Source organism: Cervus canadensis, chromosome 25 (assembly GCF_019320065.1).
Source record: "Cervus canadensis isolate Bull #8, Minnesota chromosome 25, ASM1932006v1, whole genome shotgun sequence".
Lineage (NCBI taxonomy): Eukaryota > Metazoa > Chordata > Mammalia > Artiodactyla > Cervidae > Cervus > Cervus canadensis.
Window position 1 is genome coordinate 34391178 of NC_057410.1, and position 16389 is coordinate 34407566.

Below are 16389 nucleotides of genomic sequence, written 5' to 3' on the forward strand. Positions count from 1 at the left end.
TGTCTTCCAAAACACTGGGTAGAATATTAAGGTACCATCCCACAGGCATGAATATAAACCCCAATAAATAAATAAATTGGCTTTTAGCTACACAACAGACCCTTTAGTTTTTAGTCTTCCTGTAGAAAACAATGCCAGATGAGTTCTAATTGTGAAATTTTGTGCTGACCTTCTGTGGGAAAAAAAAAAAAGAATAAAAGTCAGATTTAGGAAATTAAATTCTTGAGCTAAATCCTCCTTTTTAATTTCCCCTCAAATAAAACCCTTCGTGTAGTTTTGGACAAAGCATAATTTTGAAGTTTATATTCACTAAAACCAGCCTCAAAAGGTTATAATTTTCAACCCCTTAAACAAGAAATATTAGATCTCTGAACTTAGAATTTATTCAATTTTTTATTTTTTCTATTTATTTTATTCTATTCTGTTTTATTTTATTAAAGTGGATAGCAGGAGCCAGAAGACATGAATATCATTTCTGGTTTTTTTGAGTTATTAATAAAAATATTTTAGACCTGGCTTAGGAAATTCATGTTTCTTTTCAAACTATTTATCATTCTAACTTATTACGAGTTGAAATATTCAGAGTATATCTCTTCTGCAACATTAGAGAGTTAATTCTGACATTTAAAATTCAATTGAATATGATTTTTTTTTCCTTTCCACTCAAGGTCTTCTGAATTTCAGTATTACTCTAAATTTATAATTAGGGATGCTTTCTAGTCAAAAAGAGATACTTGGTTACCTTCTGAACCATAGACAGTTTGTTACTTCATTGTTGCTCTAATGTTAGTTGTGGCCTTTTTTTACCTCTTGACTGGATTTTGCAAACTTCCTAGAGCTCAGGTGGTTTTCTCCCTCAGTTTGCTCAGTACATAACTTAAGTGAACGATTCCATCACGGTTCATGCACTAACCAATGAATTCAGCCAAACTGAAATACTGTGATTCTTGTACCTTTTACCTGGGTCCCTGCTCCTGGGTGTGGGAAGGCCTTGTTATGAATTTCAATCTTTAGAAATCTTTCCCTTCCTTTCACATCTTGTTTCAAAGAAATATGCATTTAGAAAAGGAAAATTCAACTGCAGTCAAGGGCCTTGTATATCTTAATCCCAATCTTGTCTCTAATAGTGTGAAAGTGAAAGTCGCTCAGTTGGGTCGACTCTTAACGACCCCATGGACTATACAGTCCATGGAATTCTCCTGACCAGAATAAGGGAGTGGGTAGCCTTTCTTTTCTCTAGGGGATCTTTCCAAACCAGGAATCAAACCCAGGTCTCCCACATTGCAGATGGATTCTTTTACCAACTGAGCCACAAGGGAAGCCTCTAATAAGCTACGCGCATTTTGAGTAGTTTTCACCTCTCTCAGGGACTTCCCTGGTGGCCCAGATGGTAAAGAATCCGCCTGCAATGCTGGAGACCTGGGTTCGATCCCTGGGCTGGGAAGATCCTCTGGAGGAGGGCATGGCAACCCACTCCAGTATTCTTGCCTAGAGAATCCCCATGGACAGAGGAGCCTGGCAGGGCTGCAAAGAGTCAGACACAACTGCACACAGTACACCTCTCTCAGACTCAGTTTTTCTCCACTGTAAATTAAGAATATATGAAATAAATCAATGACCCTTAGAGTCTAGTCCCTGGACCAACAGCATGAACATTGCCTGGAAATTTGTTAGAAATGCAAATTCTTAGTGCCGACACCAGCTTTAATGAATCAGGAATTCTGGAGATGGATCCAAGTGACCTGTGTTTTAACAGAGATTCTAGGTAGTTCTAATTGCTGCTAAAGTTTGAGAACCATTAGACTAGATGATCTCCAAGGTCTGTCCTATGTCTAAAACATCTATAATATCTTCCTCTTAGGTTCTTTCATAGCATTTTATATCTCTCATATTGCAAACATCACATTATACATTGTTAGTTTTTTTTTTTAATTTCTCCTCCGTCTCTTACTAGATGGCCTTTCATAAATTAATTTCATATTATTCACCTTTATATCCTGGACAATGTCTAGCCCAGGGTCTTACACATGTTAGTTGTTTGCTAATCTTTACTAAATTAAATTCTTCACTAATTTTATTGGAAACCAAAACAAATTAGAAAATGATTATTTAATTAAAATTTAATTGAGCTAATTCCAGGCTGTAGTAAGGAAATCAGGAGAGGATACAGAGGCAAACGTTGGATAAGGAGGAGAAAGACATCACCAAAATGATGTGATCGAACTTGCACTCACATAGTTGGCTAATAAATGAACACAAGGGATTCAAAATAGCTTAACTATAAAGAACCATTACCTTTCAGGGTCTTCAACTGAGAAAGATGAAGCTTGGAATCTATTTATGTCCCAAAAATGTGCAACACACAGAGACGTAGGGGTAAGCAAGATTTGAAATACCTTCATCTCTTTTAATGATGTTGGGAGGGAAATATACTTTTTCTTTTAATAATTTTATGTATACATGTAGAGAGAGAGGGGAAGGATTAAAATTATCTTTCACCTTTCTGTCCAATATTATGTGTCCTGCTCTTTCAAACATCTTCGCAGCTAGTTTTAGAAGACTTGCAGAAGTGTTTTAGCAACAACTCTAGCTTCTGTCAGCCTCTGAAGGATTTTGTACTCTCTCTTCTCAATTTAGATGAAAGCTGTTAGGAATTACTTTCAGGCCATGACATTTGACCTCCAGAGTAAAGTAGTCTTCCCTTCCTGTTGTGCCTTATCTTATTAAGAGGCAATGACATCCTATGAACTTGATGTCCAACAAGAGTTTTCAGTAAAAGAGCTTTTGACAGTTTTGGTTATGCATCTATCCTTATCTTGCTCCAGGACATAAAATCCTTCAGAAAACTAAAGAACCTATTAGAAGACTGAGTGTCGATGAATCAGTCTTAATTAATTGATATAGGACTTAATTTTTAATCTTAAATACATTTCCCTTCTGGGTTAATTGTGGCCTTAGAAATGTTTCAAATTCAGGTATAGTAGAGTGAAGAGGTGGAAGTGATAACTTTTTTTTTTAAATCATTTGACTCTTCTTTTTATGCATTTGTTGATACTTTTACCAATTAACCTTATTTAATAGTTTTTGTTTAAAGAGAATACCTATTGGAGGAAAGATATTTTTCATTACATTTATAATACATTACAGAAGCTTTTACATTAGCTTTTTAAAAAATAATAAAGTGATATAAATCTATACTTTTTCATTTTTTAAAAACTTATTTGTAATTTATGAGTAAAAGAATTCACCAATTTTAAATATACAATTCAATGTTTTGAGAGCTATATTCATTCCTTTTATAAGCCTCCATAATCATGATATTGAATAATTGCATCTCTACAAAATGTCCCCTTGTGCCTGTTTGTAGTCAAAACCCTTCTTCAGTGGCTCAGCAGTTAAGAATCTTCCTGCCAATTCAGGGGACGCAGTTTCGATCCCTGGGTCAGGAAGATCCCCTAGAGCAGGAAATGGCAACCCACTCCAGTATTCTTGCCTGAAAAAATCCCATGGACAGAGGAGGCTGGTGGGCTACAGTCCCCTGGGGTTGCAAGAAGTCGGCTGGGACTCAGCACACACACACGTGCTCACATTCTAGGAACAATGATCTGCTTTCTGTTGAATAGCTTTGTCTTTTTCAGGATTTCATAAAAACAGAATCAAATAGCATATAGCCCTTTCTGTTGGGCACTTTTCATTTTCATGCAATTGAGATTCATATATGTTATGTGTATCTCAGTAGTTTATTTTTATTCCTAGGTAGTATTCCATTGTATGGATATGAAATATTTAGTCAATAGATGTATAGGTTGTTTCAACTTTGGGCTATACAAATACATATATTTTCTAAACTTAGGTAAACATCTAAAGGTGAAATACTGAAAAAGAATAAATTTGAATCCATAAAATTTAGAAATACTTTGCTCTTTAAACGATACTGTTAAGAAAATGAAAAGACACACTATAAACAGGGAGAAAATGTTAGCAATACTTATTCCTGATTTAAAAAAACAAAAAGAAAAAGAAAAAAACCCTGACCCAAAATATATGAGGAACACTTACAGCCTAATAATAAAATTTTTAAGTCTAAAGAATTAAACAAATATATGACCAAACAAGACATATAAATAGAAACTAAACCATGAAAATATTCTGAGTCATAAATTACCAGGAAATATAAATTAAAACACAATGATATAAAACACTGCATACTAACAAGAGTAGTAATTTAAAAAGCTAGTGATACCAAGTGTCGTTTGTCGATTTGGGAAAACTAACACTTTTATGCAGTAGGAATACCAAATAATAAAATTCTTTGGGGAAAAAGACATAAGTGGTGGTTTCTTATAAAGTTAAAGGTACATTTAGTATATCTATTTTTTAAATTTAGGCAATTTTTCATATCTCCAAGATTCCTTGCAATCATATATACATTTGTTCATTATTCATTTCTATTAATTATTTATAGAATAGTATAGAATCTACAAATACAATCAGCAGCTGATAATACAATTAGCAATAATTACTACTACACTTTCACAGCTGCTTTAGTAGAGATCCAATATTTTGGTTTTTAATTCCTTAGTGTTAATTTTCACGTAGTGGATTATGATAAAAAAGTTACCCATGTATAAATATGTTCTGAGCCTTAAAATCAGTTTCTTTCAAGTAGGATCAAGTTCCTTCTTTCTCAGTTGATATACCACATTAATTCTGTCAAAGGCATGATTATGAACAGGATTTCTTTCAACCATAAAGAGAAATAACTAGTGTAATTATCAAATGCTGTTTTTCTGTCCATTGCTCATGCATTTTAAAGAGGGGGAAAATACTAAAATGTGAAATTTCCAATTTTATGAAATTTTATTCTCAGTTTTGCCTAACTTTGGTTCAATAAATATGCCTCTAAATGAAAAGGTAGTAAGCAAAATAAAGGAATAATTTGATGAGATTTGATTAAGCCTTATACATAAATCTTTCTGAAATAAAGCAAGTGACTTTTGATAACAAATTCATTTAATGCCAGATAGTTTTTATTTATTTGCCTTTGATAAAGTTAAGAAATGCCTATTTGAGCTTTGGTTCATTCAAAATATTTGATGATATGTTATTATGTGATTCATGGCATATAAATAGAAAAATTTTTTTTAAATTGGTTCTTTTTCTCCATGAAGTTCCTTCCATTCACAAGTATGCATTTATGTAAATAATGTTTATAAGTGTTAGCTTCTATAAACATGAATTTTTAAAATCAGAATTAAAATTCACATTGTAATCTGCTTTATTCAAGCAATAATTAATATTCAAGAATGAATATCTGAAATACTAAATGAAAACTATTCTTATTCATGTCATTAAATTAGTCACATATTTATGTTGTTTTATCAGTTGGCAGTAATAAACATTAAAATGAAATAAATAACTCCAGAGAAATTGTTTTAGCAGTTACTGCCGTAAGATTCCACGAAATTGAACATATATATAAATTAAAATTTTTATAATTTATTTATATTGAGTCACCATGGAAACCCCATATTATTATATATTATCTTATTTAAATATAATTATATTGCATAATACATACCAAGTGTTCTTATGTATAAAATCATACATTAGAATTTATATAATCTATGAAATATTTTGGTTGTAGAAATGATATTAGGGCAATCAAGAGAATATTTTTAGGTATAAGTCTGTATTTGAAAAACATCAGTGGAAGAATTGAAAAGGAAATATGAATTCAAAAATTTTTTTAAATGATGGAAAATTTCTGACTGTCAAAGAACAGCTGGTTCATGTATACATTAGGGAAAGTGGTTGGTGACATACTGCTTTGCAATTTGAATTCCACTGGATATAATATACTTAAAAGAGAGACATATTTTATTTCTAAAAATCAGTATTTATAATATAAATGAAATACTTTGTAACTATAATATCGGTGATGAAAAATTTCAGGTATCAGTTTAAAAGAGACAAGAGAGTACAGGATTTTATCTTTTTACGGGTAAATGAGAAAAAATACTGTAGGTCTGTGCTTTAACCCACCCAATCTGGGCAAGATGTGCTATCTTGGAGCAGCCTGTGCTTTCTCCCATAGGATTTACTACTTCTTTAACAGTCTATTTACTTATCTGCTTCTTCCATTGAGCAGGAAGCTCTTTGTTGTCTCAGGCATCATGTCTTAAGTAAGCAGTCTTGAGACAGAGGTGGTCAATGAATGTTTTTTGACTGAATGCACAGATGAATGTATTTGTTTTAGAGGCAGATTTCTCACTGTTTTGTGTGTGTGTGTGTGTAACACTATCTATGCTTCGATCCTTACTTCTGAATTTTAAGATCTTCATGACGAAATCATCATCATACCATAGCAGAAAGAATAATATATTGAGATTTTGGACGTAGTCCAGTCACTGGCAAAGTAACCCTGTAGCTTAGGCAAGTCATAAATTCGTAGGTCCCAAATTTCCTTATTTGTAAAATCAGGGCCTTTAACTGGGTGCATTCCGGGTCCCTTCCTGTCTTAAATTGATTTTATTTTCCTCTATAGTCAGGAGTGGCTTCTTTCATAAGTTACTTATTTCCTATGTATTCACAGGTGAGAGCACGCAGGAATCACTGCAGCCTCACTGCCCTGGTCATGACTTTGCTGTCCTTGGTGGAAAAGAACTGTGCTGCGCCTAGTCACTCAGCCATGTCAGACTCTTTGAGACCCCATGGACTGTAGCCCACCAGGCCCCTCTGTCCATGGGGCTTCCAGGCAAGAGTACTAGAGCAAGATGTCATGCCTCCTCCAAGGGATCTTCCCAACCCAGGAATAGAACCCAGGTCTCCTGCATTGTGGGTGGCTTCTTTACCATCTGAGCCACCAGAGAAAGGAAATAATAGTGACTGAAATTAACAACCACAATCTATGTTCACTGAATAATTACATTTAACACTGCTGCTGTTGCTGCTAAGTCGCTTTAGTCGTGTCCGACTCTGTGCGACCCCATAGACGGCAGCCCGCCAGGCTCCTCTGTCCACAGGATTCTCTGGGCTAGAACCCTGGAGTGGGTTGCTGTTTCCTTCTCCAACATTTAACACTAAAAAGGACTTTATACATTAACTAGTTCTACTTTTATTTTCAAAATCAGGAAGAGGTCAGAGAATTTTAAATCACTTGTCCAACGTGACCCAGAGCTATTATCAAAGCTTAGTATAAAATTTGGTCTCATTCTCAATCCAGTACTAGTTTCATCAATAATGATTCAAGAGTCAAGTTTTAGAGTCAAGCATATCTGAATTCAAATCTCAGTCAGAGCGCTTTAGGAAAGTTATTTAACATTTTCAGTTTTGAATTCTTTTCTTGTGAGTATGCAAGCTCAGGCTCTCAGTCATGTCTGACCCTGTGTCATCAAGCACTGTGGTCCACCAGGCTGCTTTATCCATGGAATTTTCCAGGCAAGAATACTGGAGCGGGTTGCCATGTCCTCCTCCAGGGGCTCTTCCAGACCCAGGCATCAAACCCACATCTCTTGCATTTCCTGCATTGGCAGATGGGTTCTTTACCACTGAGCCACATAATGAAATAATAATACCTTAACTCAGAGATCGTTTTGAGATTGCTAAATAATGGCTGTAAAACGCTAAGAACATAGAGTAAGATCCAAATAAGTGCTAGTTATGATGATTATTATACCACTCAGTGTAAGGCTGTAATATATCAAGCTGATAATGCTAATTTTATCTTAATATCACATATAATAGACAAAAACAGATTCTTAAAAATTATACCTATAAATTTAACTTTTTGTGCTTAAATTTTACTAAAGATCTTTAGAATGATAATGAACTCACAACCTAAAAAATAATTATTTCTTAATCTATCTTTTTACCTATATATCAATTGTATATAAATTTGATTCAAGAAATGATTATTGAATATTCTGTGCTGGTCTCTGAGTTAGGCACTGGAAATTCACATAGGAATACAGCAAAATCCATTCTTTAACTTTAATGAATTTCAAGATGACATTTTGAGTAAAAGGTCCTAATAAGTATATGAGCCAATTCTTACAGGAACTTCACTGGGTGCTATCATACTGAAATTAAGAAATTTGCTTTGCAACCTCAGATCCCTGTTCCACAGCACTTGTCCCTCTTTATATTAAATTGCCTCGTCCTACATGACATCAACTGACATATAGTGATAACTGTTGTGTCAGATTTCCCTTAAGTGATGAGAAATTCTAACTCCATGGCACTTAAGTTTAGTTAACCCATTTAAAAGGCATCTTGGACTTGGTGTCTATCTGAAAAGAGAGAAGGAAGGATGAGAAGGCAAGATTCAGAATTACAAACAAAGCAAATCAGAATTACAAACTACTCTGTGCTCAAAACAGTTCGGATTTTGTAATCAGAGCTCTCCCAGATGTTCTCAGAGTCCCAGCGCAATTATGAGAAAAATAAGGAGATGAGGCTACAAGAGAAATGTATATCCCGGGGATTTGTTTTGTTTTAACAAAACTTCTTTAAAGTCATTTGTCAAAGTCACTGGAGAACTGAGGACATTTAACATGGCTTATAAAACCTCAAACAGTGCTCTCTTTTTAAAAACTGAAAAAGCTGCAGGCTATTTTGATTAGCCTTTTCCTTGTAATGTCAGATTACCACTTGTCATAAATAGAAGTAAGAGAGGATGAGAAAGAAAATTTGTCACAACAGTGAGATGGAAGTTGGAAGCAAAATAGAGTTTATACTTGAAGACATATTCAAAAACATAGCATGTGTATACATGTAAATAAGGCATCGACTACAAGAGCAAGCTCCCATTTCTGGTTTTGTACAAAGAGCACATTCTGTGGATTTTAAGTCTGTAAACATCAGGAACTAATCTCTTACATAAGCCATTTCTATTATCTTCTCCAAAGTTGAGGTCATACACTAGGGAGATAGGAGTGGGCTTTTTATTTCACACACACCCATTGCTGGCTGACTCTAATATATAAGTAAATTTATTGCTCTATTAGTTACATGAGCTGAAAATAATTCTTATTTATATCTGTGAGAAGAATGCAAAACAGGCTTTATAATAAGTAAAGGTAGAAATTTAAAATATTTTGAAGACTTTTGTAAAAGCGCAGTTAGGGCAGAGTCTGCTGCCAGCTGTAGAACTGCTTTTAATTAAAACCTTGTTCAACATGCTTACGGCAGAGTTTTCTTATTTTCCTGTTATATAAAGATGTACTGAATCAGCAATTATTAAACTCTCAATATATTATAAAATTTTCTTCTGAGACTATTTATCCAACAAAATCAGATGTGATCCATTAGATAATAGCACTACCAGGAAGAATGTTCCTGTTTTCCCTTAGTTATAGGTCTTTCGTGGCTACGGAAAACAAAGGCCCAAACAAGAAAAAAGTTTTCTTGTTTCAAATTTAATAGAAGTCTCTGTAATGAGATGGTAAAATAGACCTACATATGTAAGGCCATTGAGTCTAGTAAATAGAATGTAAATGTTAGATAAACCGGGTTCCACTCACAACTTTGTTAGTGATTGCTTTGTCATATGCCCTAGTGTAACTACTGTTACTCACTATTTACTTATTACAAAAAGTCAAGCCAACTTTGCCTATTAAGAAATGCTGCGCCATTTTCACATATACATGCATATTATACAGGACCAGAAGTGCTACAGAGAACTGACTTCTTCAGCATATACTTGGACTTCTGGCCACCAACTGGTTAAAATTTACTACTTTTTCCAACACCCAGTTTGTGTGTTTGGTCACTAGTCATGTGGAATATATAAAAATTCTGTTATTTTGTTTCCTTCTACTGCCTGAGTAAGAAATTTGCAGTGGTAAAAGAACTTTCAAGATCACATTCTCCTGTAGATCTAAAACACAGTGTAGTGATTATGGTCAACAACGCATACATGCATGCATGCTCAGTCGATTCAGTCATGTACAACTCTTCGAAATCCCATGGACTGTAGCCCACCAGGCTCCTCTGTCATGGTATTTTTTCTGGCAAGAATATTGGAGTGGGTTGCATGCTCTTCTCCAGGGGATCTCCCCAACCCAGGAATTGAACCTGCTTCTCCTGCATCTCCTGCATTGCAGACAGATTCTTTACTGCTCAGCCACCAGGGAAGCCCAAGGTCAACAAAATTGTATTATATACTTCAAAGTTGCCAAGAGACTAGATCTTAAATGTTCTCACCACAAAAAAGAAATGACAATTATGTGACATGATAGAGGTGTTAGCTAACTCTAGGTGGTAATCATACTATAACATGTACATGTATCAAATCAATATACTGTATACCTTCAACTTACACAATGTCATATATCAATTATGCCTCAATTTTTGAAAAAAATCACATTCTGTCATAATTCTAAGAATTGTAAAGTGATTAAGCTGGTATATAAATTCTCTTCAAAAAATGATAAAGCCATAATTATAGTTAGGGAATTCAACCAATCCCCCTCTCAGAAATGGGTAGACCTACTGAGAAAGGGTTTCCCTGGTGGCTTAGATGGTGAAGAATCTGCCTGCAGTGTGGAAGGCCTGGGTTCAGTCCCTGGGTTGGGAAGATCCCCTGGAGGAGGGCATGCCACCCCACTCTAGTAGTCTTGCCTGGAGAATTCCCATGGATAGAGGAGCCGGTGGGCTATGGTCCATGGGGTTGCAAAGAGTGAGACATGACTGAGCACACACACAGTAAGGAAAAAATTAACAAGGATATAGAAAATCTGAAGAACACAATCAAACAGCCAACACAATAGTATAATTGGCAATTATAGAACACAGCACCTAGATATACATTTTTTTCAGGGGCTCATGAAACATTCTTTAAGACAAATCAAATACTAGGTGATAAAACAAACCTCAACTTTAAAAGAACTGAAATCATAATAAGCATAATGGAATTAAACTAAAAACTAAAAATATAGAGACAACAAGATAATCTCCATGCACTTAGCTATTAAGCAATATACTTCTTAATCATCATTGCTTGAAACGAAATTCTTAGAGGAAATAAAATGCACAGAACTGAACAAAAAGGAAACTACAAAAAATCAAAGTATGTGGGATGCAGGTAAAGTTGTTCTGAGAGGAAAAGTTATAACACAAAATATTTATGTTGAAAAAAGAGCAAATCTAAATACTAACTCAAGAAATTAGAAAACCAAAAGTAAAATAAATGCAAAGCAGGAAAAGAGTAGAATTATAAAGACAAGAGCAGAAATCAATGATATCAAAATCATAAAATAATAATAGAGAAAAACAATGAAACAAAAGTTCTTTCTTTGAAAATAAAATGAAATTGATGGACTTCTAGCACAATTGACAAAAGCGAGATGAGAAAAAATGCAAATTACATGTAAATGGGCTCTAAATACAATTCCTGCAGCCATTGAAAGGATAAGAAGGGAAGAGTATGAATAACTTGTGCTCATAAATTCAATCTAGATTAATGAATGGGCCAAATCATGGTAAGCCAAAAAATGTTTTTAAAAAGCTTAATTAAAGTGATATCGATCATTTGAATAGTCCTATAACAATTAAAGAAATTGAGTTCATAATTAAAACTTTCATGAAGAATAAATCTCTGTGACCAAAAAACTTCAGTGGTGAATTCTACCAATCATTTAAAGAAGAATGAACACTAATTCTACCCAATCTGTTTCAGAAGAAGAAAAGGAGGAGAAATGTCTCACTTCATCTTATGATGCCAGAATTACCCTGATGGCAAAACGAGACAAAAACAGTACAAATAAACAAAATAAAATTAAAAATTTAGACCAATATTATTCGTGAATAAATGTGTGAAATATAAGGGAAAATTGAATCCAACAATGCATAAAAAGAATTATACACCATGGCCAAATGGTGTTTTCCAAGTAAGGGAGGTTGTTTCCAAATTCAAAAATCAATCAATGTAATCAATCATATTAATAAGTTTAAAAAGAAAAAAGTGAAAGTGTTAGTCACTCAGTCATGTTCCACTCTTTGCAACCCCATGGGCTGTAGCCCATCAGGCTCCTCTGTCCATAGAATTTCCCAGGCAAGAGCACTGGAGTAGGTTGCCATTTCCTGCTCCAGGGCATCTTTCCAACCCAGGGATTGAATCCAAGTCTCTTGTGTCTCCTGCACTGACAGATAGGATTCTTTACCACTGCCCCACCTGGGAAGCCCTCTTTGCAGTGAAAATTTAAGGAGGAAATAAAGATAAAAGGGAAATTCTCAAGAGCACTACTGAGGTAGCTAGTTGAAGGAATAAAAAATCAAACAAGATATCCTTTTAAGCATTAACAAGATTTTGAATTTGTATAAAACAGCAAATACTACTGTAATATAAATTGAAAAATGAAAGCTTAGTAATATAAAGCATTAGATATGTAACTTAAATTTTCAGAAAATACCAACCAGCAATTCTTCTTCTGGGAATGTTTCATGTGGTTAAGCAATGACTTTGAATAGGGCTCATATTCAGTAAAAAAATTCAGTCTTTTCTTGATGTCAAAATTCAGAGGAGTATGAATCATTTCAGAGCATTTACAAGAATTTCAGAACATGAGTAAAGAGTTGGAAGAAAAATATCTCCAAGTTAAATCTGGAAGAATCAGCATTGGTTGAGGTAGGAAGGAGAATGACATGAAAAAGTTTCAAGTTTTGCAAAATATTATTTGCCAGTGATAGTAGTTGGCAATTGTTTACACAGAGATTGAAGCAGGGTGATGCAGGTCTCCTTCTCTGCTTGAAAAAGTTATAGCCCAATAATGAACCTACTTCAAGGAGTATACAATAAGAACTTTACTTAACCCTCATATTTCAAAATAGATGTTGTGCTTGTAAAAATGAATATAGGGAGAGTTTTATTTTGTAAAATAAGTGGCAGAATTTTCATTATATTCAAGACTAGCTACTTTCAAGACTAATTTTTCTAACCAATGCACCAAGTCAGGGGTCAACAAACTGCAACCCAGGGGCAAATCCAGCTTCAGCCTGGTTTCTTCATATGGTCCATGAGCTAAGAGTAATTTTATATACTTAATCACTTAAAGGTTAAAAAAATAAAAATAATAATAATACTTTATGGAAAGTGAAAGTTCTTTGACGTGCAAATAGGTGACTGTGGCCAAAAAGCTTAAAATATTTTTTTTTACAGAAAAGTTTACTGGCCACTGCACAAAGGCCGGCTTCCCAGGTGGCACTATTGGTAAAGAACTCACCTGCTAATGCAGGAGATAGAAGAGACCCAGTTTGATCCCTGGATAGGGAAGACTCCCTGGAGGAGGGCGTGGCAGCCCACTCCAGTATTTTCGGCTAAAGAATTCCATGGACAGAGGAGGCTGGTGGGCTACAGTCCTTAGGGTTGCAAAGAGTTGGACACGATTGAAGTGACTTAGCAAGCATGCATGCACAAAGACACCTCATGTAGTAAAGAGAATTTCTTCTCTGGTGTACTGTAATCCAAGGTATATGCTTTCATGACTTTAGAAAATTCTTGAAAACAGGAAAGCAAATTAAATAGCTTTTCAAAGAATTTCTAAAGTAATTGTTCTTTGTGCTTTTAAGCCCTGAAGCTATATAAGAAAATTGAAATGGAAACCTGGTGTTTCTTAAGTCACAACACAATAGAAACAGCATGGAACATGATATTTAAACTGGGTAGAACATATGGTCTGGATCAGTGTGTGCCCAAATCATGTAGCTCACCTTTTATATTCTATAACATTAAGCTCTAAATTCACTTTTTAAAAAAGTCAAATGAAAATATAAATCTCAGGTTGATATTTCTAAAAAGAATTTAAATAAATTTATTACCAGTAATGCTATCAGTGGATTTTCTTAAAATGAAGTACTGAATAACTCTACTGAAGAAATGAGTGAAATAAAATAAAAATTCGTATACCTAAGGCTGTCTTTCACAACCTGTAATAATATCCTCAGCTGAGAACTTGTAATAGCAATCCCTGAAAGTTACTCAACACCCCTTCTACTAGTGAAGCAGACGATTTGGGGGAAGATGGATGGAAAGGTAATTTCTCTTTGCTTTCTTTTCTTGTTTCTTCATTTCGGAGACACTCTTGACTTCTCTTCAGCATATTTGTCTCTTCCAAGAGGGCTCCTACTCTTTAGTTTATATGTGTGTAAATTCTTTTGCAATTAGACATTGTGCAGATTCCTACTTTTATTAATCACTGTGTTAGAAGAAGCATTTAGTATTTGAAAAACTCTTGGGACTCCAGTCAATAGTGTAATACTTATTTAAACAAATATTGCCTGCTGTTCTGATGCAGTTTTCTCTTTCCATTCATAAAATAAAAAACAACCTCAAACTCCTTTCCATAACCACCCTCAAATAAGCAAATAACTCTGGAGGCTAATAGAGATAAACATGGTAATAGGCTAATAGAGATAAACATGGTAATAGGCTCCGACCTTTTAGAAAAGAATTCATCCTACTCAGTCAATTAACCATGATTTCTATTTCATTAGTTGTTTTGGCTTAAATAGTTCAGGAGGCAGAAAGGGAACATTTTTAAGAATATTGGCTATTTCATTCTGACAACAAAACTGATTTCCTGTCTCTGATCAAGCATTCTGTAAATCCACATCTTGGCATAACGTTACTTAAAATGTGAATAAAGGAAAAGGAGGAGATAAGTAAATAAAGGAAAATGATTTGTGATTGAGTGGAGACTGGGAGAACCCATTGTACGATTCATTAGTGGTTTCAGTAGTTGAAGTTAAAAAAGAACCAAAAAGTTCTATTTTCCTATGACTAAGAGTGGATGTCTTAAGAGGTTCAGAAAAAGTTCACATTGCCCTTGAACAAATATGTTTTCCACATTTCATTGCCAGAATGTGGAGGAACAGAAGGCCAGAAATTAGTGAAAAATTCTGACCTCATTTTGTTTCTGGACTACCCTAGAGTAGGAAGTACCAAATCACCCTGGAGAGACTAATGCTTTTTTCCTGTTGTTTTTGCCAGAAGTGAAAAGTATTTTGCATAACTCTACGCCTAACCTAACCAGAGACTCTAAAATTTTAGATTTTTTTTCAAACTCTCAAAGGCTGACACATTTTCATATATTCAGTTAAAACCTCAAATATTAGAAAAAGTAATACAGGAAAATTATAAGCTAATTATAAGATATGTTATTCATATTGAAATTAACATGATTTTCCTAAGGAAAATGGTAACCAAAAGGTATACTTTTGTTTAGATTTTAAAATATAACTCTTTCTTTGATCATTAAGCAATGCTTAATTTGCCCTGAAGCAGATAATGTTAAATTTAAAAATCTTTGCCTGACAACAACATAAAATTATGTGAAAACTAGACAATCCATTTAAAACTAAGTTAGGAGGTACTGAGATATTTTTAAATTTTCTAAATTTCCGGATTGACTTATGTGTGGGTGTGTGTATATATATATATATATACACACACACATATATATATATATATAAAATGTATGTATGTATGTATTCATTCATTCATTGTCAGTCATTTATAGCAGCTCTTTAATTTCCCAGAAAATATTTTTAAATTGAATATTTATGGGCAATTTTCAGCCATGGAGTTCACATTTTACCTAGTTGGTTATTCCAATGCACTAGACATTTTAAAAGATTTTCATGACATAGAAATTTGTCCTATTGCTAGGATTTAAGATATAGGTGAAAAAATAATACCGATTGGGTTTCAAATTCTAGCTTTCCTACTAATTAACTGATTAGTTTTTAGCAAGTAACATATCTTCTCACCCTTAGCTTTCTCATCATGAATATGGAATAATAATATATTTTTGAGCTGTTATAGATCTTAAATGAAGTAATCTATAAAATGCTCAGCATAGTATCAGACCTGAAGTATGTGATTCATAAATAGGGACTTCTATTTTTCTTTATTTTTCTTTCTTTTCTACACCATCTTTATTCTTGTTCTTCAAAATGAATGGTGAAAATAACATTTATCTCATAAGCCATTATGTCTATATTACAGGGACGTTGCCTTTTTGTGTTTGCAATAGCTAGCACACAGTCTATCAGGGTCTAATAAATTGTAAAATAAATGCTAAATGATCTTTATGCATGTAGATGCAGCTCAAAATTCCAGTTCCAAACAACCACAGGTTATTTGGGACAGATTATTATCTCCTTTACTATTTCAGAGCTTGCTATTCCTAGCTAGACTTTAGTTAACAATTAAGTGTTCTTATGTTGTTCCAAAAAAAGTATCTCACTATGGATAACTTGCCTCCTAGACTATAAACTCCACAAGGTCACTCCACTGCTTATTTTGTTCAGTAATTTATTACAAATATTTCTATCCTTTAATACTGTTGTCCCCAACCATTTTGGCACTAGGGACTGGTTTTAAGGAAG

General features: G+C 34.0%; 1 protein-coding gene across 4 annotated transcripts in view; it reads right to left on the bottom strand.

The window, feature by feature from the left end:
- Nucleotides 1-13026, bottom strand: part of LOC122427551 — a 128980-nt gene extending 115954 nt beyond the window's left edge. For all 4 annotated transcript variants that reach the window (XR_006265439.1, XR_006265440.1, XM_043447103.1 and 1 more), the window contains exon 1: nt 12418-13026. Coding sequence is in view for 2 of the 4 variants with exons in the window: in XM_043447103.1 (XP_043303038.1) it covers nt 12418-12536 (119 nt within the window). In the remaining 2 variants the exon portion in view is untranslated. The remainder of the gene's footprint in view (nt 1-12417) is intronic.
- Nucleotides 13027-16389: the final 3363 nt, after the last annotated feature.